This window comes from Schistocerca americana, chromosome 6, assembly GCF_021461395.2.
Source record: "Schistocerca americana isolate TAMUIC-IGC-003095 chromosome 6, iqSchAmer2.1, whole genome shotgun sequence".
NCBI classification, from domain to species: domain Eukaryota; kingdom Metazoa; phylum Arthropoda; class Insecta; order Orthoptera; family Acrididae; genus Schistocerca; species Schistocerca americana.
Window position 1 is genome coordinate 41,026,220 of NC_060124.1, and position 25,914 is coordinate 41,052,133.

Here is a 25,914-nt window from a genome sequence, read left to right on the forward strand (position 1 = left end):
GAGCCTAATGCTGTGGACTTAGAACTCTCCAACTGCTGGGCCAACTGGGAAGGCCTCCTTCAGCTGCCATCGGCTTCCCTGGGTCTTGTCCAGTGCTGTACTGCTGTTCAGCTGTCATAACTTGTGCAGGCAGACTTCTTGCAGCCTGCCTCTGCCCTGGGCAAACTGTTTTGTTGTGAGCTGCCTCTTCTGCATTGGGTCTTCCGTGTTGTCGCATGTGGCCACGATGTTCTTGCATGATGCAGCTGAGGCAATGTTCCCATCCTCCTGGGTCTGCAGTCTTGCGATGTCATTGGCACTGATGTAACTGCTTCCTCCCTTCTGCTCGCTGCCAGCCCATTGCCATGAACTGTGTTCTGATCACAGTGCCTTCCTTGCCAGGATGTGTACTACTGACACTGGTAAGCACTAGCTCACTGAGGCATTGATCCGACTACTGATGTACTCTCAGTAACAAATTAGTGGTTTGCCATGCTGTTTTTCTGACGTCTCAGCACTGGCTCACCACTTCACTTCTACCCTCACCCTTTATGGTGGCTTAACAGTGTCCTGTCTTTGATCTAACCTGTTCTACCAGCCACCAAAGTGGCCATTTAACCTCGTCATTATAAGTGGTGTCAGAGGGGTCAGTCACCTCTACGTTTTGGTGACTGTGGAAATATGCCAGCTGCCGTCCCTGGAGACGGTGGCTCAGTTACTACAAGATTGCAGTTTCATCAGCATGCAGTATGGTGAGTGCAGTAGTATTACTGCGAGGATCACGGAAAACCAATGGGTTGGTTTTGCCAGGTGTCTTGACTCTAGTTGTATGTATAATATGACGAAAATTAATGCAGGAGGTGTTTTGAGGTTATATGTCAGTTTGTGATATTTGGAACAAGCATGTACTTTCGTTTGAGCAAGGGGTATGGCTCACTTTGTTAAGTATGTGGTAGTGGTAGCCATGAGTAGCCATTCAGGTGGAATGTTACATTGTAATAAGTATTTTGCTAGTTATATATTTTAGTATTTGCATGATTGTTTTACTTTGTTCTCTTGTTTCGTGTAACTGTTAGAGGGTCAACCATATCAGTTTCAATAACACAGTGGCCTGCCCTGTATTAAATATTGCAAATCTTGACAGCTCGAAGGGCCAAGTTGTTAGCAAGGATTATGGATACGTCTAAGCAAGTACAGGCTGTGAAAGCAGACCAAGCATCTTTAGCAGAGAAAGAAAAAGTTGAGAGGGGAGGCAAATGGGATTGGTTTAGTCCAATTACTCATGCAAAATCTGTGCAGAGGCAGAAAGAATGGGATGCTTGGTTGGAAGAAAGTGGTGATTGCTCCTCCAGCAGTAAAGACTTCTAGGATTTTAAGGAACAGGTCTACATTTAGATTTTCTGCATCCACAATACATCCAGCTATCGCAGATGTAGTTAAACCTCTAAACATTTTGAGGAATGAGGAAAGGTGAGGTGATTGGTGGAAGGATTTAACAATTGATTGTAATGAGAATCTTAAGAGATTAAAAGAGAGTGCTAATGTTATGGAAGTTAGTGTGAGTTTACTTCATGTGCAAAGTAGTGGCATTGTGAAAGTTAAAGGAGAGTAGTGTAGAATTAGCAGCTCACATTTCATGTGGAGTCTGAAGTATCTGTAGTGCCAGATGAAGTAAATATGTTCTGTATTGAAGTGTTCTGTATTGAGAGTGTGAGTAGCAACATGGGTGATGTTGATGTAGGTGGAGTAGTGTCTACGCCGTTGGGTGATAATGATTGTTGTTTACAGGCCACGGAGCCTGAGACAGGTGTACAGGGAAGCACATATGCCATTGATTTTTGTGTCATGCAGAGTGCCACTGCAGATAGTAATTTTATTGTAGATACTACAAGGGATCCACAGGGGGAGCTATTGATGGTGTTGGCTATGTTACAGATGTTGAGGATAGTGGAATAGTGTAGACACATTTATTTCCGAAGAAAGCTGATTCATTGCTGTTGGTGATGGCATCACTGCCCCTGAAGGGAGGGCTGGGACTGAATCATTTCAGGAATGTGTACCTCAGGATCAGAATAAAGTTGATGACACTTGCAGTGTTATTGGTACGGAAGGTAAGAAAAAAACTTCGTGTAGTTTTTCTTGAGCACACAGTTGAACTTGGGAAGACGTTTTTTTGGCTGAAGGAGAAAGTTGCAAATGATTCATTATTGCAAGAATGGAAATAGAGCCGAATGAATTGTGTATAGCATCATTAAGATTCAATTCACGTGATAAAAGGAAGTTGGCTTTGATGGGAAAAAGTACAGGAAAGAATAGCATTGCAAGATCTAATCAGTCTACAATTATTAATAAAGTAAGGGGAACCATCGGAACTACCAACCAGTATATTAAGAGTGGTAGTACCATATGCAGTTTTCGTCTAAGCATAGTTTTAAGGACATGTGTTCTGAAAAACAGAAAGGGAACTCTTTAACAGACCTCCTGATAAATGAAGAAACGTGCTGGATATCAGAAACAACTGAGTGAAATGAACTGCTGAAGAAGGACTTGTTAAAGGAATGACTGGGAAGGAAGCATTTGTAATCTTACTTTATTAGCTGTAAGTAGCAGTTCAGTAGAATCATTGCTGTATGTGAAAATGAGAGTAGGCGATTGAGTAACCTGTAGCAAATGGTGATTAGTAAGTAAGGATAGGATAGAGAAATACTTGAGAAACAAAGAGAAGTGTGAAATGTAAAGGCTTATACAAGTTTGTGTATTGTAGAATGTTTTCAGTTTGTCAAGATGACTGAATTTAATAATGTCATTGTACTAGTAAATAAGTTATGATTTGGTGGACTCAAGTTCCTTTAAGAAAGCCAGAGAGTCCAGTGGAATGGGCGTGGAAGATGATGTTTAGATTTAAGAACATAGCCAATGAATCTTGTAATTTAAGTGAGCTAGTGTGAGAGGGAAGATAAGTATATTGCATATAATTGTCAACTTGTAAATGTATGTTGAGATGTTGCAGAAAAACCAAGAACAAAAGTCCAGGGTAGATTTTCTAAATAAGGGAGGCATGTTGTGCTGCATATAACTCACTTGGCACAGCCGAGAGAAACCGAAAAGTCTTCCTTGGCTACTACAAGAACCAGATAAATAGCTCAAGTCGAGCCAGCCGAGCAAATTATACCATGGCTGCTTGCTGTGGCAAGTACTATGGTTGTGATGCCAAGGTGGTTATTTCACACTGTCACCGAACACAGTGACCAGAGGTGCAGAAGTATCAACACAGCAGACAGGCAGAGCCACCATGGTGCAGGTGGCCTGGTTGCTTCACACTCAGTCCATGGTTCTGTTGTGACTAGTGTGGAAGAAACCAATACCATAACAAAACTAGTAATGGCCCAAGCATGTATAAATATTCCTTATTTTCAATTAGAGGTATTTCCATCTGCTGCAACCAGCTATAAGGAGGATCCTATGATGGTTCCAATCTTCGTTTCTACCAATTTATGAGCCTCCATTGTTCTACAAGTCTCTCTTTCTGGATGTAGCTGCCGCTAACTGTGATACTGCTGTTTGTGCCATATCCATTGCTGTGGACTTGGTGCTCTCCAGCAAGGCGGGCCACCTGTTGGGCTTACGCCATCTGCTGCTGCCTTCCACCCTGGACCATCCAGGGCCATGCAGCTGTTCAACAGTCATCAGTTGTGTGGACAAGCTTCTTGCTGACTGTCTTTGCTCTGGGCAGACTCTGCTGTCATGATCTGCCTTGTCTTCATGGGGCTTCCAGTGTGGTAGTACATGCATTGATCAGGCTCACCCAGGACTATTAGTGCCCTATACTTGGTGTGGTTTGTGCAATCTCCCATCTTGTTGGGTCAGCACCTCTATCAGGCACCATCTCACCACACAACTGCTACCCTCAATCTTTGTGGCAGATTACAAGCATCCTGACCTTGTTCTACCCTGTTGCACCATCTGCCATAGTGCCCGACCAACCCACTCATTAAAATAACATTGTCCAGAAAAGTTGTATCATTTCTGCATAATTCCAGAAGTTCTTCACAAATGAGCAATTGTTTGGACTCGAGGTCATGGGTAAAAATTTTCAGGACTAGTTTTGCAGTCACTTTCTTCATCTGATATTCTTCAGTTACAGTTTAATGGACAATGGTTTTGGACATCCAGAGTCCGAGCTGTAAGATGAACACTCATTCTATGGCCTCTGATCAAAAGTTTGCATGTCACACAATCTTCACCTTTCAACATTGTAGGTTGTTCAGAGTGAGTTTCATCATCGACTTAATCCCGCTTTACAAAAACGCATTGTGCCACTGAAACAGCAGTTGGTTTGACAAACATTCACCCCCAAATGCCTGTTCGATCATTGGATATGTTTCAACTGTGGTCTTGCCAAGTTCCATGCAGAATTTGAGTGCGTATTGTTGTTCAAGTGAACTCTCCATCGTGGCTGTAACCAGGCAACCAAACAGAGGTTAATATAGGGACATATTCTGCCTCTCCAGGATCTCAGAGGGAACTAAAATTGGTTGTACTGAGGAGCCAACAGCTTCCACAAATGAGCCTGGATGAGTACATCTTAGTCTGATCAATAGGAGCATCAGAATAGAAGGGTAACATTACTTTCTGGACAAACATTTTGTATACATGATTGCTATTTTTGGAACTATAAAATGTTTTAACAAGTAATTACAGCATCTAATAATTTATCTAATAGCACAGTAACATTAACAGAGTCAAAAGCATTTTTAAATGCAGCTGCATGTTTCTTTGTTTCTCTACCGCTAATCATTTCATCAAAAAACTGAGCAGCTGCCACCCTGGTGGGTTCATTTTGTAAGAAACCAGTTTGTTTCTCAGAACTAAATTGCTTTTGTCCAGAAAAGTTATGGTTCTATTTTAGATTACCTTCCCCAATATGTTAGAGAAGACCAGCGAAACAGAGATTGACCTAAAACTTTTAGCGAATTTAATTCATTTGATAAATTTTCTTTTCTGTTTGTCACCTTTCTTAAAAGCTAGGAATAATTGAGTTTCAGTCTTTCTGGAAAGGTAATAGTTTAAATTACACTGTCAACTGCTGCAGACAGAGGTTCACAATGCTTGTTAGAGATTCCTAAAATGTTAATGTTTATTTTCACTTCCTGCAGAGGTTACTGTTTTAGTGAACAAATGCTACTGGTTATTTCTCTGCTGTCAGTGGAAAGAAGGTACATGTATGCTTAATGTTAAGGTCACCATAACATTTGTCACTTGTTACTCTAAAACTAGTAATTACATCCCATATGTCAGCAGTCAAGTTACTTGCATTTTGGAGCTCACTATTATTATAATTGCTTCCAGTTTCAGTTAACAAACTATTATCACACTCATTGTAACTGCTGAAGGCAGCTTTAAGTTTGGGATTATTGTCTTCTGTAGTTCCAAATTATTATAAAGTAACTTCTCCTAATCAGATAGTCTCATTTGTATGATTTGTAGTTTTGACTTTCGTAGCCACATCAAAGCAGTAATACAAATCATTGGTAAAATGATAAGGGACACATTTTTTGATGAACTACAAGGTGAATTGTAATGCGCTCTTAAGGCTACTGATTTATCATCATATGTTTTACATACACACTGTTCCTTTTCTTGCCAGTTTGGGGTGGGTGTGAGGGGAGTGCTATCATTTGAATGAAACTGAAGCTGCATTGCATGGTGATCAGAGATGCCAAACTCCAGGACAGATGTGCTATATGAAAAACTGATCATGCTATTTATTATATTTTCCAGGCTTGTATTTTTGTTATCATTTTTATAATGTGCTCATTTGATAGTGGGATCAGGCCAATTTAATTGAGTTACAGGTAACTCATATACAAAATCCGCGAACATCCTGAAAAATTATATGAGCATGCAGTTACACTAGATACAAACAGGAAGTGATACATGGATTCTTTCCTGGAAGGATGTTTTAAAATACCTTTGGGACTGACATCCTCATCTTAAAAACAACATACATATAGGTATAACAATATTATGAAAAGGATGGTTGCTACTCACCATATCGCGGAGATGCTGAGTCACAGATAGGCACAACAAAAAGACTGTCAGAAAGTGATCTTTTGGCCAACAAGGCCTTTGGTAGAAATAGACAACATATACACACACACTCACTCAGACACAACTCACACACACATGACCACAGTCCCCGGCTGCTGAGGGGGATGGTTTGTCTTTCCTGCTAAAAGAAGCTTAGAAGATCATGGACAGAGGGCTACAAATACTAACTGTTACCAAAGTACCAGTGTACAGTTACCACCAAGAGAAAAAAATCAGTCAAATATCACAAGTTCATAGTCTTTCCCATATGTAAATGCCAAAAAGCATACCTTTCATAACACACTCGAAATTCATAGAACATTCATTCTGCATATCTGATTGATTTTTTTTTTAATTTCACAAGTTCTCAGTAATTCTCAGTAACTTTTTAAATTTTTTTTACTCATTGCAGTATTAGTATAAACCTAACATTAATAGGGCCTTGTAAATGCCGATGTCTCCTTTCTCTCTGAGAAAAAGCTGTTTAATTGCTTTGTCATTTTTAAATGATTTAGTGACTGTTAATATTGCAGCTAGTTGTAAAATAACAAAACTTAAGCAATTATAAAAATTTTAAATTAATATGAAGCATCTTTTTATAACAAGAAATTTAGTTTCCATAAATACAATAAATCAATTCTTCTTTTTCCATTTTATATTTCACAATTTTTAGGTAGCTCAGTACATAGGGGAGATGTGTCGTTACCTATTGTCTGTACCACCGAAGCCTGAAGATACTCAACACAAGGTTCGCTTGATGTTTGGAAATGGTCTTCGCCCACAGATATGGAGAGAATTCACTAAGAGATTTGGAATTAAAAAGATTGGAGAATTTTATGGTGCAACAGAGGGGAACTCAAACATTGGTGAATATTATTAGCAATTCATTTGCTGTTTCATAAAGTATTGTTTATACCTTCGCATGGCTCTTTGAATATATCTAAATGCTAAAAGTTTCATAAAAGTTTGTTATATTCATCCTACCAATTTACCACATTTTTTGTTGTGATTTTTCAGTCAACGTAGATGGAACAGTTGGTGCTGTTGGCTTTGTTCCTCGATATGCAACTGCAGTCTATCCTGTTATTTTGATTAAAGTTGATGAAGAAACTGGAGAACCTATTAGAGATGCTAATGGTTTCTGCATTCGATGTAATCCTGGTACAGTGATACTGTTAAATAATCTTGTCTTGGAAATCCTGTACACCTAATCGTCTTGCTTACTGAAGTATGTAATATTTTCAGGGGAACCAGGATTGTGTATTGGGAAAATTGATCCCAAAAAAGCTGTAAGCAAATTTAATGGATATGCAGATAAAAAAGCTTCAGAGAAAAAGATACTGAGAAATGTGTTTTCTATGGGTGACCAGGCTTTCAATACAGGTAATTATCAGTTTACTGTCATTTTTAAAAAGTAGTAGTAGTTTTGAGTGGAAATAAAGTCTTATAAGAACAATGACAGATAATATTTCTCCATTCAGACACAATAAAGTGAAACAAATTCACTCAGTCACTCATTCATTGTATTCTGTAGATTCCATCAAGAAAGAGAACCTTGAGGGTGCAGAACAAGTCAGGTTACACATTAAAAAGAGAAAAGCAAATTACAGAATCCTCTTGCCACTAATCTCAGTATCGTAGCATCATTTTTTATGTACTGGATGAGTGTAACCATGACAGTTTTGAATCATTTAGAGGGGATGACGAACAAGTTTTGGATGCTGTCAGTGCCTGAGAAATACCCAGAGCCAAATGTAATCGCTCGCCCTCTTCCATAAGAACCCTAATGGCCTGTTAGTTCTGGGCATTCGCAGAGGGTTGTATTACTGGTGGTTGGAGCTCCAATATTATGGACCTAGTGGACCCCTCAGGGATATTGCTGCCAAGGAGGGGAAGGAATCTAGTGTGCATTCTGTGTGTATACCAGGAGGAGTCATTCCAGGTGTGGAAAGGTGCTTCCAGATGCCATGAAGAGCACAGGGTGCAGCCAGCTGCAGGTGGTAGCTCTTATTGATACTAACAATGCGTGTCACTTTGGATTGTAAGACATCTGCTCTGGTTTCAGACAGTTGTAAAGACTGCGAGTTTTGCTTGCAAGATGAAAGCAAGAAGCTTAGTTGTATTTACCTGTGCAAGCTTAGCTGTATTTACCTGTGCAAACATGCCCTTGGTACCTGTGTCTATGTCAGATCTAGCTAAAAAGTGATTGTCTAAAGTATGTTAGGCTATTTTAAATGATATGGTCCACACCAGATTTTCAGTCCAAATACTTGTTGCACTTTGTTGTTGAATAACCTATAGTTTATCGCTAGATTGAGTCTCATTGATTATAATTTATGCACAGTAAACAGCTGACCACACACTAAACTTAACTGGTGTCCTATAAAGAGACTGTGGAGTGCAGCAACTTAAACTAAGGAGACTCTAAAGTTTATGCAAGGCAAGGAAATCATTAACACATTCCCTAACTACGCTGTCTGTCCAAATACATAGTCATATCAGAATGAAAAAAAATGGAGTGCACAGTAAATAGCATTTAGGAATAACACAGTCCAATGTTCGGTACTATTGTCATAGTTTTCAGAATGCATTATTGAAGTTTGATACAGTTCCTAAGATTAATCGCAAGCTCACATTCAATCACTGAGAAATGGTCACTGAATTATAGAAAGATCTCCTTATGCAAAATTTAGATGAAACTTTGCACATTGTATGAGTTGTAATTTGTGCTAATTCATCTGCAGTACATTTTTAGATACAGATATTGTTCATTTCATAACCTGCCACAGACTAACTAAAATGGCTTCCAGGTGCCTCTCTCTTATAAGACTACTTCCATCTGTTGTTGTTGCTGTCTTTTTACTAATTACAATTAAAGTTTTACGCTCCTGAGAAAATGAATAGTAAGGGAAGATTCTTCTAAATGTGGACTTTTAGGTAAAACAACAATTTCTATTAAATTCTGCTGTCGTATTTGCCAAAATAGGGTATTTTATGCTGATGTCCAAAATTAAATCAACAAGCAGAAACTTTGCAAGGTTGCAGGTATTTTGCCACAAAACAGCATAAACAGGTGGCAATAAATTAGAAACAATGTAAAGAATACAGAACATAAACAATTGCAACATGCATAATGTAGACAATAAAGGTTCTTCATTTTTTCCAACTTAACGGATTTGCACACACATTCGCACTAGTCTTGGAGAGTGGTTGGTGGATTCTGACATGATGCAACCAGTCTCCCTAGCACATCTCAGACACACTCTGTGGGATTCAAATAGGGAGACCAAGCAGACCATGCCATGTGTGCAGTATCTTCTGTTTCCTAGGAAACGTCAGCCAACTGTGGTCTAGGAGGTCAAGCATTATCATCTATCATTACAAAGTCAGGGCCAACAGCAACTCACAGCAACAGCTCATGATATCTAAAGATCTCATTACGATACCTGACAGCAGTTAAACCTGGCTGATTCACCCGTAAAATTTCCTGAAGAGCTCAGTGAGTGGTCAACACAGTCCTTGCCCACACCATTAGAGGTCCTTCTCAATATCGGTCTCTTTCCACAATGTTTGGGCCCCTGTTCCACATTCCCTCCAGATGTGAATCCATCAAGAATTGCTCTCCAGACCAAATCGTGGCTCACCTGTGAAAAACATATTGGCCCCCTGTTTGACCATCCAGGTGGCATGTTGACGACTCCACTCTAAACGTTCCCTTCTGTGAAGACGCATCATAGGTACACATACAGCAGTAAAGGCCACCCTGCTGAAGCCTTTTGCATGTGGTTTGCCTCGATGTAACACATCCAGTGGATGCTGCAAGGTCGTGCAGTACTAAGGCGGTACCATTGTGCCCCTACAGCCAAATAACAGTTCTCTCTTTTGATGTCACACATGGTCGGCCCTACCCGAGTCTACAGTTTAAGTTTCTATAAACTGTCGTCGCATTTGAGAAATAACAGAATGATTCACATTAAGCCATCAGGCCAAGTCAGTTTGTAAATGTTCTGCTTCCATCCTTCCTATGGTCCAGCATGGCAGAGTCTGGTAGGCATATTCTCTGTGCCATACTGCAATGTCTGTTACTCTGTATACAATGCTTCTGGATGTGGGGCTACCCGACAAACACTATTCCGTTTGATAGGTGCCCTGACATCCTCTCTGGCGTAGTTTTTCCTTGACCAGAATGCCATCTTCTGTGCAGAACACAATCGTATGGACATCTGTTGACAGTTTATTTGATTATATCATAAATTAGGCACAGGAGAGTGAAACTGCTGTTTGTTGTTTTAATTTTGGATACAAGTGTATTTCAGTATCAATGTTTTGACTATAAATGCTAATTACTCCGAAACTAAATGAAAGCAAAACCTGCTAACATATTTTGAGCATTAGCTATAATTATTTAGCTATAATTATTTTTCCATGTTTTTCCTCTACTCTACCCAGAAGTTAGTAACTGGATATAAGTATACGACTGAACAATGATAATGAAGTTTTGTATTGCAGGTGTCTTGCAATTGGCACAGTTTTAGGTAAATTAATTACACCAATGGCTTCTAATTAACTAAATGAATTGTACTGGATAATAAAGTCAAGTTGGCCAACCCTGCGTTCTCATTCAAGATTTCTAGTATGGTACACTTTGTCGTATAAATGATAATCTCAAAGATATTTGCAGAAAAATTAAATAAAAATTTTGGTGGGAAGAAAACATAACAGGGGAAAAGAACACAACTGCTTCATTACAAGTAGAGATCACCATTTCTAGCATCATTGATAGAACTAACTGTGATCCTCTGGTACAGAGCCAAGTGGAGGGTCTGAATCAGATGCTAAGGTGGTTTTGCAACCATTTAGATTGCAGATGCCTTGACTTGTGCCATTTTATGAGTTATGACCACAAAGTAAGTTCTGTTTGGTTATATAAAACAGACATGTGCAGAAAATATATATATATTTATTCTACAAAAATCTACACCTGTTAAAACTGCTTTTCTGCAAAGCTTCCAAAATTTTGTAGGCACTTGTCACAGTGTGGCACAAGTTTTTTTATGCCTTCTTCATAGAAGGTTGCCACCTGTGTATTCAACCATGTGGTAACAAGTTCTTTCAGCTTGTCATCATCATTGAAGTGTTGTCCACTAAGGACAGATTTTAGGTGTAAGAAGAGATGAAAGTTGCTAGGAGCAAGGTCCGGGCTGTATGGGGGATAATCAAATGCATCCCAGTGAAATTCCCATAAGTGTCATTTGGTCACATTCTCCTTGTGTGGAAAAAAACAACACCTTTTGATAGTAATCCTCGGCGCTTGTTCTGTATTTTGTGGCGGAATTTCTTAATGGTCTCGCAGTAACCATGTGCATTGATTGTTTGGCCTCATGGTAAGAAATCAATCAGCAAATGCCTTATCTGTCCCAAAAAATGGTGCACATGACTTTTCGAGGTGTCAAGATTTGCTCAGGCTTAACCTTCATTGGGGATGAAGTGTGGCTCCATTCCATTGATTGGCGTTTTGTTTCAGGGGTGTTGTGCAATACCCAAGTTTCATCCCCCATGACTATCCGAGAAAGAAAACCATCACCTTCTTCATTGTAGTGTGTCAAAAACTGAAGTGCAGTGCCCATCTGTTGTTTTTGTGTTGTTCAGTAAGAATTTTGGGTACCCAACATGAGAAAACTTTTTGAAATTTCATTTTTTCAGTAACAATTTCACAAATTAGCAATCGTGAGATTGGCAGAACTTCCATAGCAAGGGTACTAAGTGTAAACTTATGGCTGTGCTTAATCTTCTCTTCAGTTGTGTGAACCAGTTCATCAGTAACCACAGATGGGCATCCACTTCTTTCTTCATCGTGCACTTGATCACGTCCTTCATTGAACAGTCTGACCCATGTTCTAACCGTTGAATCACTCATAGCATTTTGTCCGTAAACCTTGCAGATTTGTCAATGAATTTCATTTGATTTAACTTTCTTTGCATTTAGAAAACAAATCACGGATCTGATTTCACACACGGCATTTTCAATTACAGCTGACATTATAAAGAAGTACTACAAAGCACACATGGGCAGCAGAAATCTGAAAATGACATACATGTCTTCTCCTTGAGTCAGAGTAACTGCCGCGCATGCCCAGAACTGCGATCATAGCGCTGCCACAGATAGAAATAGAAATGGAACTTACTTTGTAGACGACCCACGAATGTTGAGTTTCCGGGTCAGGGGTCCATACACACAGAAATGGCTACACATGTAACGGGCTCTATGTTGATGGGACTGGGCAATTTTTAGGTTAGAGAATCTCAGGAAACTACAGAAAGGGTGTCAGTCTGAAAGGGTGCAGGGCCAACAGAGGATGACGGTAGATCTAGCAACAATTGATACTGTAGTTGTAAATTGTCATCGCTGTGTTTAGAAAGAACCAGAGCTCCAAGCACTAATAGAAAGCACTGAAGCTCAAATGGTTATAGGTGTGGAAAGCTTGCTGAAGCTGGAAAGAAGTTCAACCAAGAATTTTACAAAGGCCCTCACCATGTTCAGAAAGGATAGATTAAATACAGTTGGCAGTGGAATTTTTATTGCTTTCAGAAGTAGTTTACCCTGTAGTGAATTTGAAGTAGACAGTTCATGTGGGCTAATATGGGTAGAGGTTACGGTTAACAACTGAAATAAATTAATAATTGGTTCCTTTTACCAATCCCTGCAACTCAGATGATACAGGTCCTGAACAGTTCAAACAAAACTTGAGTCACATTTCAAATAGGTATCCCAACCATACAATTATAGTTGGTGGTGACTGCAGTCTACCCTTGATATGTTGGTGAAAGTACATGTTTAAAGTTAGTGGTAGCATAAAATGTCATCCGAGATCATACTGACTGCTTTCTCAGAAAATTATTTTGAACAATTAGTTCAGCAGCCCACTCGATGTGTGAATTGTTGTGAAAGCATACTTGACCTTTTAGCAACAAATGATACTAAGCAAATAGGAAGTATCATGATGGAGGCAGGGATTAGTCATCACAAAGTTGTTGCAGTGAGACGATAAATAAATGCAAACTACATCAATTTAAAAAAGTAGATAGAAATTAGCTTGGTGCCTTCCTAAGAGACAGTCATCACTCCTTCCAGTCTGTCCATGTAAGCTGAGGACAGATGTGGTTTGGATTCAAAAAAATAGTATCGATGACATTTGAAAAATAAATATACCAAATAACTTAATAGGAGGTGGTACTGATCCCACATGATACACAAAAAACGTCAGAACACTGTTGCAGAAGCAATAAAAAAAGCATGCCAAATTTAAAAGAATGTAAAATCCCCATGATTGGTGAAGTTTTACAGAAGCTCAAAATGTAGTGCAACTTTCAATGTAAGATGTTTGAATAGTTTCTTCAATGCAACTCTGTCTCAAAATCTGGCAGAAAACCCAAAGAGATTCTGACCTTACGTAAAGTACGCCACTGGCAAGATGCAGCAAATACCTCCACTGCACAATAACAATGGTGATGTTACTGATGGCAGTACCACTAAAGCAGAGTTACCAAACACAGTTTTCTGAAATTACTTCACCAAAGAAGATGAAGTATGAGGTCTGTTCAAAAAAACCCAAAACATTTGTAGTTTCGCACCGCTGGTGTGTTGGAGCAAAATGTGGTTGGCATCCCTGCACATGCCTGTGTTTAATGTTTAACTGCCAAAAGTTTCATTATTGTATGTCTGTTAGTTATTGTTCAGTGCCGTATTGAGTAGAACATTGTATTGCACAGTTTGCGAATTTTGAGATGGCACGATTTAGAGGAGCAACGCATCTGCATTAAATTTTGCATTAAACCTTCACAAAGACACAACAAATGATGTAGAGAACCTATGGTAATGAGTGCTTAAGCCATACTTGGTGTTATGAATGGTTCATGGAGTTTCAAAATGGCCAGATGGAAGTTGAATATGAACCTTGTTCAGGATGCCCTTTGATATCTGCTGATGACACTCAAGTCAGGAACATCAACGAAATTGCATGTGCTAATCTAAGACTGACTGCCCAAGAAATTCCAGAAGAATTTATTATTACAATTTGATCATGTCATGAAATCCTGACACGACATTTTGCAACGCATCATGTTACCACTAGTTCGTCCCATGGCTCATGAGTCAGGACAAGAAAGACTTCGCCTTGCAATGTGTTAAGAGCTTTTGGGTTGCACAATTGAGGAAGAGGTGTTCCTTAAGAGAATCCTAACTGGTGATGAGATGTGGGTCTGTGGTAAGGATGTTGAGACCAAGGTCAAATCTTCACAACAGGTTGGGAAAGGTTCTCAAAGACCAAAAAAAGCTTGTCAGGTCACATAAAATGGCAAAGCCATGCTGATAATTTTCTGTGACTTTGAAGGATTGGTGCATCATGAATTCATGCCACATGGGCAAACTGCTGACCGATGGTACTAGAGGGACGTGTTGTGATGCCTGCGAGAAAGTGTGAGAAGGAAACAGCCTGAAATGTGGCGAGACAATTCATGACTCTTGCATCATGATAACAAACCTGCACATTCATCCCTGTTGCTGTGTGACTATTGCACAAAAACGAAATCACTGTGCTGCCTTATCCTCCATACTCTCCAGACCTGGCCCCTGAGGACTTTTTTTTATTTCCAAAGTTGAAAACCCCATTGAAAGGATAAAGATTTGCAATATAGAAGAGATGAAAGAAAATTCACAGTTGGTGCTTAGTGCGATCTAGCAAGAGGTGTGCCAAGACTGTTTCTGGAAGTGTAAATGGTGTTGGGAGCAGTATATCAATTGAGGAGGAGGATATTTCAAAGGAGACAATGTACAATAAGTAAAAGGTACAGCCCAGAAATATTTTGTGGACAAAGTTCCAGAATTTTTTGAGCAGGCCTCGTAAATATTCCAGAATTCAAACCAAGAACAATTACCAAACTGAGTAACTTAGTAGTACAAGAGTTCACTGAAAAGTAATGCCTCCACCTTCATAACTCTTCAACAGTTGGCAGCATTGGTATGCAGCAGGTACTAGCTTCTTCCATAGCCTCTTCTCTACAGCTACAGTTGGCGGGAAGCCTTAGCATTGAATGGTTGTGTTTTTACCGTGTAAAGCAGTGTAAAGTATGGAACCCTGCACAGACGGTCGGTCAATGCAATTTAAGCAACGTGCAGTCATTGAATTCTTGACGGCAGAAGGTGTCACCCTATAGGAGATTCATCAGAGAATGAAAGCAGGTTATGGTGATTGTGTTGAAGTGAGTACTGTGTGTTGTTGGGTTAGTAAGTTTAAAGATGTTGAGGTGGCAGCATCTGACCTGTGTGACAAACAAAGAGTTGGACATCCTGTGACAACAACCACTGAGTTCCACAAGCAAAATGTTTCCTTGATCATGGAACAACAATAAATTCAGATTGTTGTTACATTTCAACGGTGCGATCTCTGACACAACGGCTAACAAGGGTCTGAAAGGAAAAGGGAAATGTTTTACTGCTGCATGACAATGCCAAACCACACACTCCATATGCCACCACAGCAGAATTTCAGAGACTGAATCTCACCACCATACAGCATCCTCCATACAGTCCAGATTTAGCACTGTCTGACTTCCATTTGTTCACGATAATGAAAGATGATCTGCAAGGACATCATTATGCTTCTGATGAAGATGTTGAGAGAACTGTGAGATTGTGGTTGCGGAAACAGTGTCGACTTCTTCCGTAACGGCTTCAGAAAACTTGTTCATCATTGGCAGAAATGTATCCAAGTGGCTGGTGATTGTGCTGAAAAGTGGATATTGGTAATTAAAGATCACATTCTATTTCTGCGTTTGATTCATTAAAATATTCCCATCCAAACACAATTAACGAAGGTGGAGGCTTTACTTTTCATTCAACCCTTGTAGATATCTTTGGTGTAGTGATACAGCTTAAATCACCTAATAAAGGCAAGTCCTCCAGTCCAAGTTTATACCAGTCAGGTTCCTTTCAAAATATGCAGATACAATAGCTCCATAATTAGCAATCATATACAAATGCTCCCTCATCAAAAGATCCATACCTAAAGACTGGAAAGTAGCACAAATCACACCAGTAACCAAGAAAGGAAACATAAATGATCTGCTGAATCACAGACCCATGTCACTAACGATTATCTTCAGTAGGATTTTTTAACATGTACTGTATTTAAACATCATGAATTACCTCAAAGAAAATGATTTGTTGACAAATAGCCAACATGGATTCAAAAAATACCATTCTTGTGAAAACAACTAGCTCTTTATTTGCACAAAGTAATGAGTGCTATCAACAGGGGATATCAAATTGATCCCATTTTTTTAGATTTTCAAAAGGCTTTTGAGACTGGTCCTCACAAGCAATTTCTAATTAAATTGTGTGCTAAGGACTAGTATCTAAGTTGTGTGACTGGATTTGTGATTTCCTGTCAGAAAGGTCACAGTTCATAGTAATTGATGGAAAGTCATCAAGTAAAGCAGAAGTGATATCTGGTGTTCCCCAAGGCAGTGTTATAGATTCTCTGCTGTTCTAGATCTACATAAATGATTTAGGAGGCAACATGAGCTGCCCTCTTAGATTATTTGCACATGGTGCTGTCATTTACCATCTTGCAAAGATGATCAAAACCATTTGCAAAATCATTTAAACGAGATATCTGTGTAGTGCAAAAGTGGCAATTGACTCTAAATAATGAAAAATTTGAAGTCATCCACATGAGTACTAAAAGGAATCCATTAAATTCCTGTAACATAATAAATCACATAAATCTAAAGGCTGTAAATTCAACTAAATACTTGAGGATTAAAATTACGAATAACTTGATTTGGAACAATCATGTGTATAATGTTATGGGGAAAACAAACCAAAGACTGATTTATTGGCATAACACTTAGAAAACGCAATAGGTCTACTAAAGAGACTGTCTGTCTATGCTAGTTCATCCTCTGCCAGAGTATTGCTGTGTGATGTGGGATCTGCATCAGATGGGATTGATGGAGGACATCAATAAAGTTCAAAGAAGGGCAGCTTGTTTTGTATTATTGCAACATAGAGGGGAGAGTGCCATGGATATGATATGCAAATTGGGGTGGCCATTATTACAGAGAAGAGTTTTTTGCTGTGGCAGGATCTCCTCTTGAAAGTTCATTATTTTGCTCATAACGTGAAAATATGTTTTGGTGCCCACCTACATAGGGATAAATGATAATTATCTACAGCTAGATCTACATCCACATGGTTACTCTGCAATTCACACTTAAGCGTCTGGCAGATGGTTCATCGAACCATTTTTGTACTACTACTGTACCATTCCACTCTCGAATGGCGCTTGGGAAAAAGGAACACCCAACTCTTTCCGTTCGAGCTCTTATTTCTCTTATTTTATTATGATGATCATTTCTCCTTACATAGATGATCGAAATTTCGTAAATAGATCTCGCCGCAAAGAAAACCGCCTATGTTTCAGTGACTGCCACCCCAACTCGCATATCATATCAGTGACATGGTCACCCCTGTTGTGTGATAACATGAAACAATCTGCCCTTCTTAGTACTTTTTCGATGTCCTCCATCAATCCTACCTGGTAAGAGAAATCACAGCTTACATGGAAAGATTTGAGTGTTCATTTTTCCTGTGTGGTTTTAGAGAGTTGAATGGTAAAGAAATAGCTTGAAGATGGTTCGATGAACCCTTTGCCAGGCACTTAATTGTGAATTGCAGAGTAATCATATAGATGTAGAAGTAAATTATGTGTTAAGCAGTGTCTGGTGAGAACAGTTCTTTCATCCTTCTAAAGACAATGATCCCAAATTGCCCCCTATCTGATGATGTGTGGTGACTTGATGTCAGATAGGCCAGAGCAGAATGCTGTGCATCACAGATCTATTATTTTATAATTGTAAGAGATTATGGTTTTGAATTTGATTGTAGAAACATTACAGCAATTAGAAATTATAGTCCTGTTGATGGGAATGGTTTCGTTACTTTTATATAAACCAATAATATTTTATTCAGGAGCAGCCTCATGAAAAAAATAATAATTATTTTTTATTTATTTCTGGTCTTATAACCCAAGATTATACATCAAATATAATTTTCATTTTCCATTCATACCTATCTCTCCATTATGATCACATCATAATAATTCTGACTGATCATTAACAACACAAAGTTTAACACATACATAAATATGTTCACATATGTGGGCTAGTGCTTGTACTGTGTATTCTTTCTACAAATATCTTATTACAGTTTGACACCCAGTCCTGGGATTTCAGTATTTTGAGTCCAGAAACTCTGCAGATTGTTAAAATTTAACACTGAGCAAAATATATGTATACATTGGTAGCCAATTGAAGAACTTACAAACAACTCTTATTACACCAAAAAATATGCAAGTATTGATGATAAATTTTCATTAGTTATTGTCTTATGTTCAGAAAATATTTGAAGTGTAATACTGTATTAGATGTCTCCACCTGCAGTACTAATGGTTGGATTGAAAGACTCAGATGTGCTGCTGTCGGTACCAAATCCGGATAAAGAAATTGTAAAAGGAAGCCTGGTCACATTTCAAGGCACCTCAGTGGCTAACTGCCTTAGTTGTAACTCAGTTGATGCCTATGCATTGACTCCCAACATAATCATTTGATTCAGTATGATGGCAAGCTCGCTTGTAAAAATCACTGTCCCCTAGGTGGTAACCAATCCACCGTTGTCAAAGACAACTCCAGTGAACCAACAGATTATGGGGAGCTTGCACCAACATGCAAGAGATTGATAAGTAAGAAAGCGTCTTACTTTGTTACCTTCAACATTAACGCTCTCCTTAAAACCAGAAAACTGAAATATCTGACAGATACTCCGGCCAAACAGAAAATCATTATAACATTGTTACAAGAAATGAGATACACAGAGGAAGCAGCATTTGAATCAGAAGGAGTTTGGATTCTGAATGGAAAGCCTGTCCAGAGAGTACTAAAGAGCGCCCCTCAACTTGGTACAGGCATTATAAAAAGTAAACAAATCTTAGCACCCATCACTGACTTCAGCTCCAGAAACAGTAGGCACTTCAGTCTTATCTTTAGTGGAGCAAATAAGGTATACATTTTGGTCAATGTATATGCTTCCATAAACAAAGACAAAAAAAACAGGTCCAGAAAAAGTAGAAGAATTTTGGGAAAACCTGGAGGAGACACTATACAAAATTCCAACCAAGAAAGTTATCCTATTTCTTGGGGCTTCAACACTCGACCCAAGAAAGAAAGAAAATTCAGGATCATCATTGGGAACTATGCAGCCCACAGTATGACTAATTCTAACGGTGAATGACTAGTGAAAATTTGTATGAGTTTTGATCAGATAATTAAATCAACAGCATTTCAGCACCTTCCAAGAAAACAGAAAACATGGGTATCTCCCAGATCTCTACCAGGAGAGTACCAGATCGATCTTGTAGCAATGTCGAGATATACAGAGAAGGAAATTCAAAATCTCAAAGTCCTAATGGATGCGAACTTAGATTCAGATAATTTTCTTTCCAGAATTAAGGTCAAAATCTCCAAGATCCCGTCACACTAAAAATGCTACTCGTATCAAGAAGTTTGATACAGAGTAACTTAGAATTAGAAAATATTTTAGATGAGCTTGAATCAAAAGGATTATCAAGGACAGGAACAGTTAAAAGGCACAGTGATTGACAGTGTGAGGGAAAAAGTTTGCCCCGAGAAGACAGTGGTCAGCAGAAGGAGATAAGGCAATCAAACAGCATTGGTAAGCATGGACTGGTTGATGTTCTCAGAAAACTCCAGAAAATCTAAAGAACTCCAAGAAATCTCAAGAGAAAATATGAGAAGGGAAGCATAACTCAGATAAAAGATGGTTTTCTAAAGAACACTACATGATACTTTTATAGAACATTCAAGTAGATATGATTCCCTAAAATCTCAACTGTAAGAACAAAGAAGGAAAGATAGTATATGGAGACATGGAAAACAGTCAAGTCTTGGGGCAAGTACTTTGAAGAACTCATGTACTGTGAAGTGTCATGTGAAATATTCAGCTACAATAAGAAAGAACCAAATCCCAGCTCAGAACCACCAAGTATGGAGGAGATTAGGAGCATCATAGATACCTTGAAGAATAATAAGGCTCCTGGGAGAGATGGGCTTATTGCAGAACTCTTGAAGTATGTGAACAAGAATACAGTCATTGATCTGACTCCTGTAATACAGGTAAGTACAATTTGGGAAGAAGAGCAGCTTCCAGAAGGATGGATGTTGGCACTAATACATCGTTTACACAAAAAAGGAGATAAGTCAGAGCCTGGGAACTACAGATGGATATCATTAATACCAGTGACCTATGAGGTACTCCCAAAAGCACTGCTGAACAGAGTGGTAAAAACAACTACATGCACAAATTGGTGAGTACCAGGGAGGCTTCAGAAAGGAGGGATCATTCGCAGATTAAATTCTGAATCTGAAACTGGTAATCACATATCAAAAACAGAGATGCAAAAATGTCATGCTCACATTCATAGACTTCAAGAAAAGTTATGATTCTCAGTAGACAGACAAACACTGTTCAACATTTAGAGGAGATGAGTTAGGATGGAAAGTCCTGTGAACTGGTTAAACAGACTGTAAGCAACACAATATCCAAGGTCAAGTCAGAGGAAAGCTAGAGATGAACTCTCCCCTAACTCTTTAACTCTGTACTTGATAAGGTGATCAGAGGCTGGTGACAAGAAGTGAAAGGAGTGGGTAGAATATGACTGGGGTGCAAGAAACAAGGAATACGGGTAGACTGTAAGCATTTTGCAGATGATATTGTGATATTGTCAGAATCATTAGAAGAGGTGGTTAAACAAATTATGCAACTACAGAGACAACCAACTAAAGCAGGCCTACAGATCTCTATCAAGAAAACACAATATATGATAAATGTCAAGGCAGCTCCTAGATGGATGACAATAGGAGGAGGGAAAATTCAGAAGGTCGAAAGATTTAAATACCATGGAGTACGGTTAGAAACTGGGTTGACAGACAAGGAAGCAGTGGAAACATGAATGAATGAAATTAATTTAGCATACAAACAATGAACGTCTACAATAAGAACAATATTTTGATCAATTCAACAGTAAGATGTTATAATGGCGTGTGACGAGGGCCTCCCGTCGGGTAGACCGCTCGCCTGGTGCAAGTCTTTCGATTTGACGCCACTTCGGCAACTTGCGCGTCGATGGGGATGAAATGAGGATAATTAGGACAACACAACACCCAGTCCCTGAGCGTAGAAAATCTCTGGGAATCGAACCCGGGCCCTTAGGATTGACAGCCTGTCGTGCTGACCACTCAGCTACCGGGGGCGGACAGTAAGATGTTAGCAGACAGTGATCTGACCTGAAGCCTTATAAGCAGCAGAAACTCATAACATAGTAAGAACAGGAGTACTTAAGAGACCATAATTGGTGGAATGAAGGTTTTTCAGGAGGATATTGGGACCCTGAAGAACAGATGATGGTCAGCTTAAAACACAAGCAAACCAAGAACTGTAAATCAAGATAGACAATTTTGGACATCATCAGGAGGAGGAGGGGTGTTTTCTTTGGGCACATACTTATAATGGACCAGGGGAAGTTAAAACAGTAAATAATACAAAGGGTCCAAGAGGTACAAAGGGATTTAGAAGAAGTAGGAATACAAGAACCAGAGATATACAAAAGGTAATTTATAATATTAGAAGCCAATATTGCTTGATGTGAAACAGTTTATTTCATGACCAGTTTCAACAGTAACTGCTGTCATCCTCAGATTCTCATATGTAAAATGTACAGATAGAATAATGTTAATGTAGTAACTTGCATGATGGTACAATGATTATACATCTGAAAAATAAAAGTTACACATCAGTGTTGTTATCATACTGCAAACATGCTCCAGTTATAATAATACAGCTCCACATTGATTTGTCAAATATATAAAACTTGCTAAATAAAATATACATAGCACCAAAAAGGAGTACAGGAGAAAATAGGAGAAAACACAAACATACAGAACCGTGCACGCATGACCTCAGACAGGCACATTGAGGAAGACGACTAAAATATTGAAGCTTTTGTTCAAAGCCCATAGGACTTCACCCAAAAGCTTTAATATTTTGCCTCCCAGTGACTCAATGCTTGCTTTATGTGATAAGTAGCAATCTATCCTTTCCATAATGTTGTTATCCATACTGGACTTTCCATTGTTTGTATGTACATTTTTAATATTTATGTGTCGCATACACACTCAATACATTAAATGTGTAACACACACCACTCAGTCTGTTTACTAACTTGCTTTTATGTATGTTCCACCATAGCGCATCATCTACCTAAATTCCCAGGAATTTAGTGGTTACCTCTTGGTTTATTGACACTTTTTCAAGTGCAACATTTATCCTTAATGAAACCAAGTGTCATGGATGAAAATTCGTGTACATGGTTTTGTCTTCTTTCTGCAACAGTGTATATGTGTTTAACCAATTTGCCAGCTTAGAGTTTGTGTCAGCAGTCATGTTGCTCCTTTGCACAGTGATTTAAATACAGTATATTTGTGTCATTAGCAAACATTACTAGTAGGCCTTTTTGAATACTCCAGGACCGATCATTAGTAGATACAATAAACAAAAGTGGGCCAATGGTGGAACCTTGAGGAATGCCTTGTCTTATGACTTCATCCTTTGTTTTGTAAAATTCAAGTTGCATAAGAAATTAATGGTGACTAACTCCCATTTATTAGACTTTTTGAGATCTATTACAGAACACTTCTGTAGCGGTCCAGGGTATTATAGAGCAAGCAGTTCAATCCAGATACAGTTCACACCATGTTAGAGTTTCACCAACAACAGCCAGAGTGCAGAATGTAAACACTGTTAACCAAACTGTTCCATGCACACTTCACCGATCGAATTACAGCTGCCTCAAACTGGCCCTGGACCAGCTTATATGTGTTAGTCCTGTGTGGTCTCATCACGGGACACTCCTGGTGACAAGCAGTATGGGGTAGTAGCACTACAGGAATTGACAGTATGATTGTGCGAGCTAATCAATTTCCGTAGTGACGTTGGGTGGCGCCACTTCAGACTATGATAGAATGAAGGCTTTCACGAGCATATGGCACAGCTGCTTGTAAACCTTTTGGGGTATAAGGTCATGGTCCATGAAACTCTTCTGCTTCTAACGTTTTATCCAGAACTGCGCTGGACATCTTTGGAGGCAATACTTCTCTGTTGAGTCTTGCCAATGGGTCAGACGTCTGAGAGCAACATATACACTGTAGAAAAAAGTGTGTGGCCAGAGTTGCATGTGGTAAACAGAGATCCCTGTCAAAGATAAATTTAACTATCAGTTGTCGTCTTGTCAAAGATAAAAAACCTCCTTAGTGATTCTGCAGAGGTACTTTCCATATGTCACTTCAGTTTCATGGCCTTTTCTTTCCTATTTACACTCTATATAATTTGACAAAGATGAGAATGCAACCAACAGAGAATCTTCAGTACCTTCCTCACCTGTACGAACTTGCTTGTGCTATTTGATATTAGTGGTTCATTGATTGTCTCGTGTTTGTGTTACTGGGAAGGTAGTGAAAGATGAAAGGGTTCTCTGATGACCAACATAAACAATGTTTAATCTAAAGTGTCCTAAAATGGCGTTAGCTGAAGATTGTCACAAAATTACACAAAATTTATTGCTTCTGAGTGTCCTATTCCATTAGAAATAAATGAAAGCATTGCAGTATTTTGAATAAACATTGCTTTACAAGATATAGTTTTTCTATCTGACTTATGTCTATGCTGTTACACATAACTTTGGGACTGAAAAATTTCATAAGAGAGACTGAGTTTTAGTACATAAAAGAGCTCAGAACATTGCAGCATACTGGTAGGTTCCTATAGAGAAGTGTCAAGAGACAATATGAAGACTACTACTACCTTTCTACAGCAAAGAGAGAACCTACAGTTATTGCAGTATTGTCTCCCCACAATGGACATTGCAATGAACTACAGACTTATAATAGCCAAAGAAATTTTGAGGAAATTGGGTGAAGTGTTTATTATGAAGTCGTAACAGAAAAAGATGATTTATTTTTTAATTTTGGATAGGATTTGGGAGGTCAAGATGACTTGGAATCACAACCAATTTGCCAAAAATTGGAGCAGAATTCATGATTGATCAAGTTTTTGCTGAAGAAGATAATGACTTGATAATCTTACGTTGTTATTCTGATGGTGGGGGGGGGGGGGGGGGGGGGGCACTTTTAAATCTTCAATGTGAAGCCTCGTTTTTATTGCAGATTATAATTCTACATCAAAATCTACACATGTTTTGTGTGAAGCATTTTCTTCATTTCATCGCAGATGGTATTGTAGTCAGAGGAATGGAAATGGGTACACAATCCTAATTTACAACATGCTATTCAATGGCCCTTGAATATCCGATGGCATGTGGGACCCCACATCCATGCTGCGAGCATAGGACAGGTCAGTATTACATAACTTCTAATTGGAAACTCCATTAACAACATTGTATTCCCCTGACATATCGAAAAGGGACTACTCAGCATGCCACCTGGTTGTATAGTGAACTACAGTAGAACCCATATTTAACGTTTTTCTAGGGACCAGAATTTTTTAACCTTAAATGGGGGTTTACCTTAATTCGAGAAAGCGTACCTTTTCCAGAACTCTTTGCCTGTATTGACGTGAATTGCACCAACACACACAATTTACACAATAACAACAATAAGCAAGGAGATACCTACCCTACACACTTTACTGTAATTACAACTTTTTTTGTAGCACTAATACAGTGGTCAAAGATCGTAGTTTCCGAGCACACTACAAGATTAAAATATCCACAAAATACTTACACAATTACAGTAATATATTAAATTGAGTTACTTTTCCTATATACAACACACATTTACACAACTTTCACAGTACCTCATTTTTTGAAATACTTGTAATAAAAAATGGTAGTCTGCTTTTTAGCACTGTTAGATTTAGGTTCAAAATGTCCATCTCTAATTGATTTACTCTGTCTATAACAGGGTTGTCTACTTTAAATGCTGGGACATATCTCCAGACAATGTCTATACTGGCAATAGCTTCACTGAATGACGGTGTTTACATTTCTTCATCCCTAACATAATCGTCAACATCTCGGATGCATGTAGTGATGGCATCATCATCACAAGCCACAAATTCTTCAAAAGTGATGTGTAAATTGTTAGATACCTGCACCCAATCATGGATGTCCACTACTGCTTTGTCACCGTCTTTGTCGTGACTGCTCATTTAATTAAATCCAGACTTATGAAAGCAATTTGAGATGGTTTCCTTAGTTACCTTTTTCCAAGCTCCTGTGAGCATATGCATTGCTTTCAGGATGTTCAATTTAAGCACTTCATTCCTGTCAATAAAGGCAAGTGCCTTAAGGGCAAGAGCTTTCTGATACTTGCTTTTCAGGCCGTGAATAATCCCTAGATCCGTGGGCTGGAGTCTGCTAGTGCAATTTGCAGGAAAGAAATGCACTTTTGCAGTCCTTAGAAATTCTAAGTCTGTTGGATGAGCGGGACACTAGTCTATAAAGAGAACAACCTTCCTGTTTCCAGCACCCATTCGTGCATCAGAAGCTTGCAGTCATCCAAGCACTTTTGTTGCTATAATACTTACATGGCAGCGTAGCACTGTTCTTAAAGCAATGTGGTTTGTGGAACTTTCCAATTACTATCGGATCCAGCTTGTCACTGCCATCTGTGTTGCTGCACAAGAGAATAGGAATT

The 25,914-nt window shown here is 38.9% G+C and overlaps 1 protein-coding gene across 1 annotated transcript in view; it reads left to right on the forward strand.

Annotated features, from left to right (window-relative positions):
* LOC124619213 (long-chain fatty acid transport protein 1-like) overlaps positions 1-25,914 on the forward strand; it is a 330,911-nt gene that overhangs the window by 285,018 nt on the left and 19,979 nt on the right. Inside the window, exons 6-8 of the mRNA XM_047145433.1 lie at positions 6,743-6,935; positions 7,087-7,230; positions 7,315-7,452. Coding sequence (XP_047001389.1) covers positions 6,743-6,935; positions 7,087-7,230; positions 7,315-7,452 — 475 coding nt within the window. The remainder of the gene's footprint in view (positions 1-6,742; positions 6,936-7,086; positions 7,231-7,314; positions 7,453-25,914) is intronic.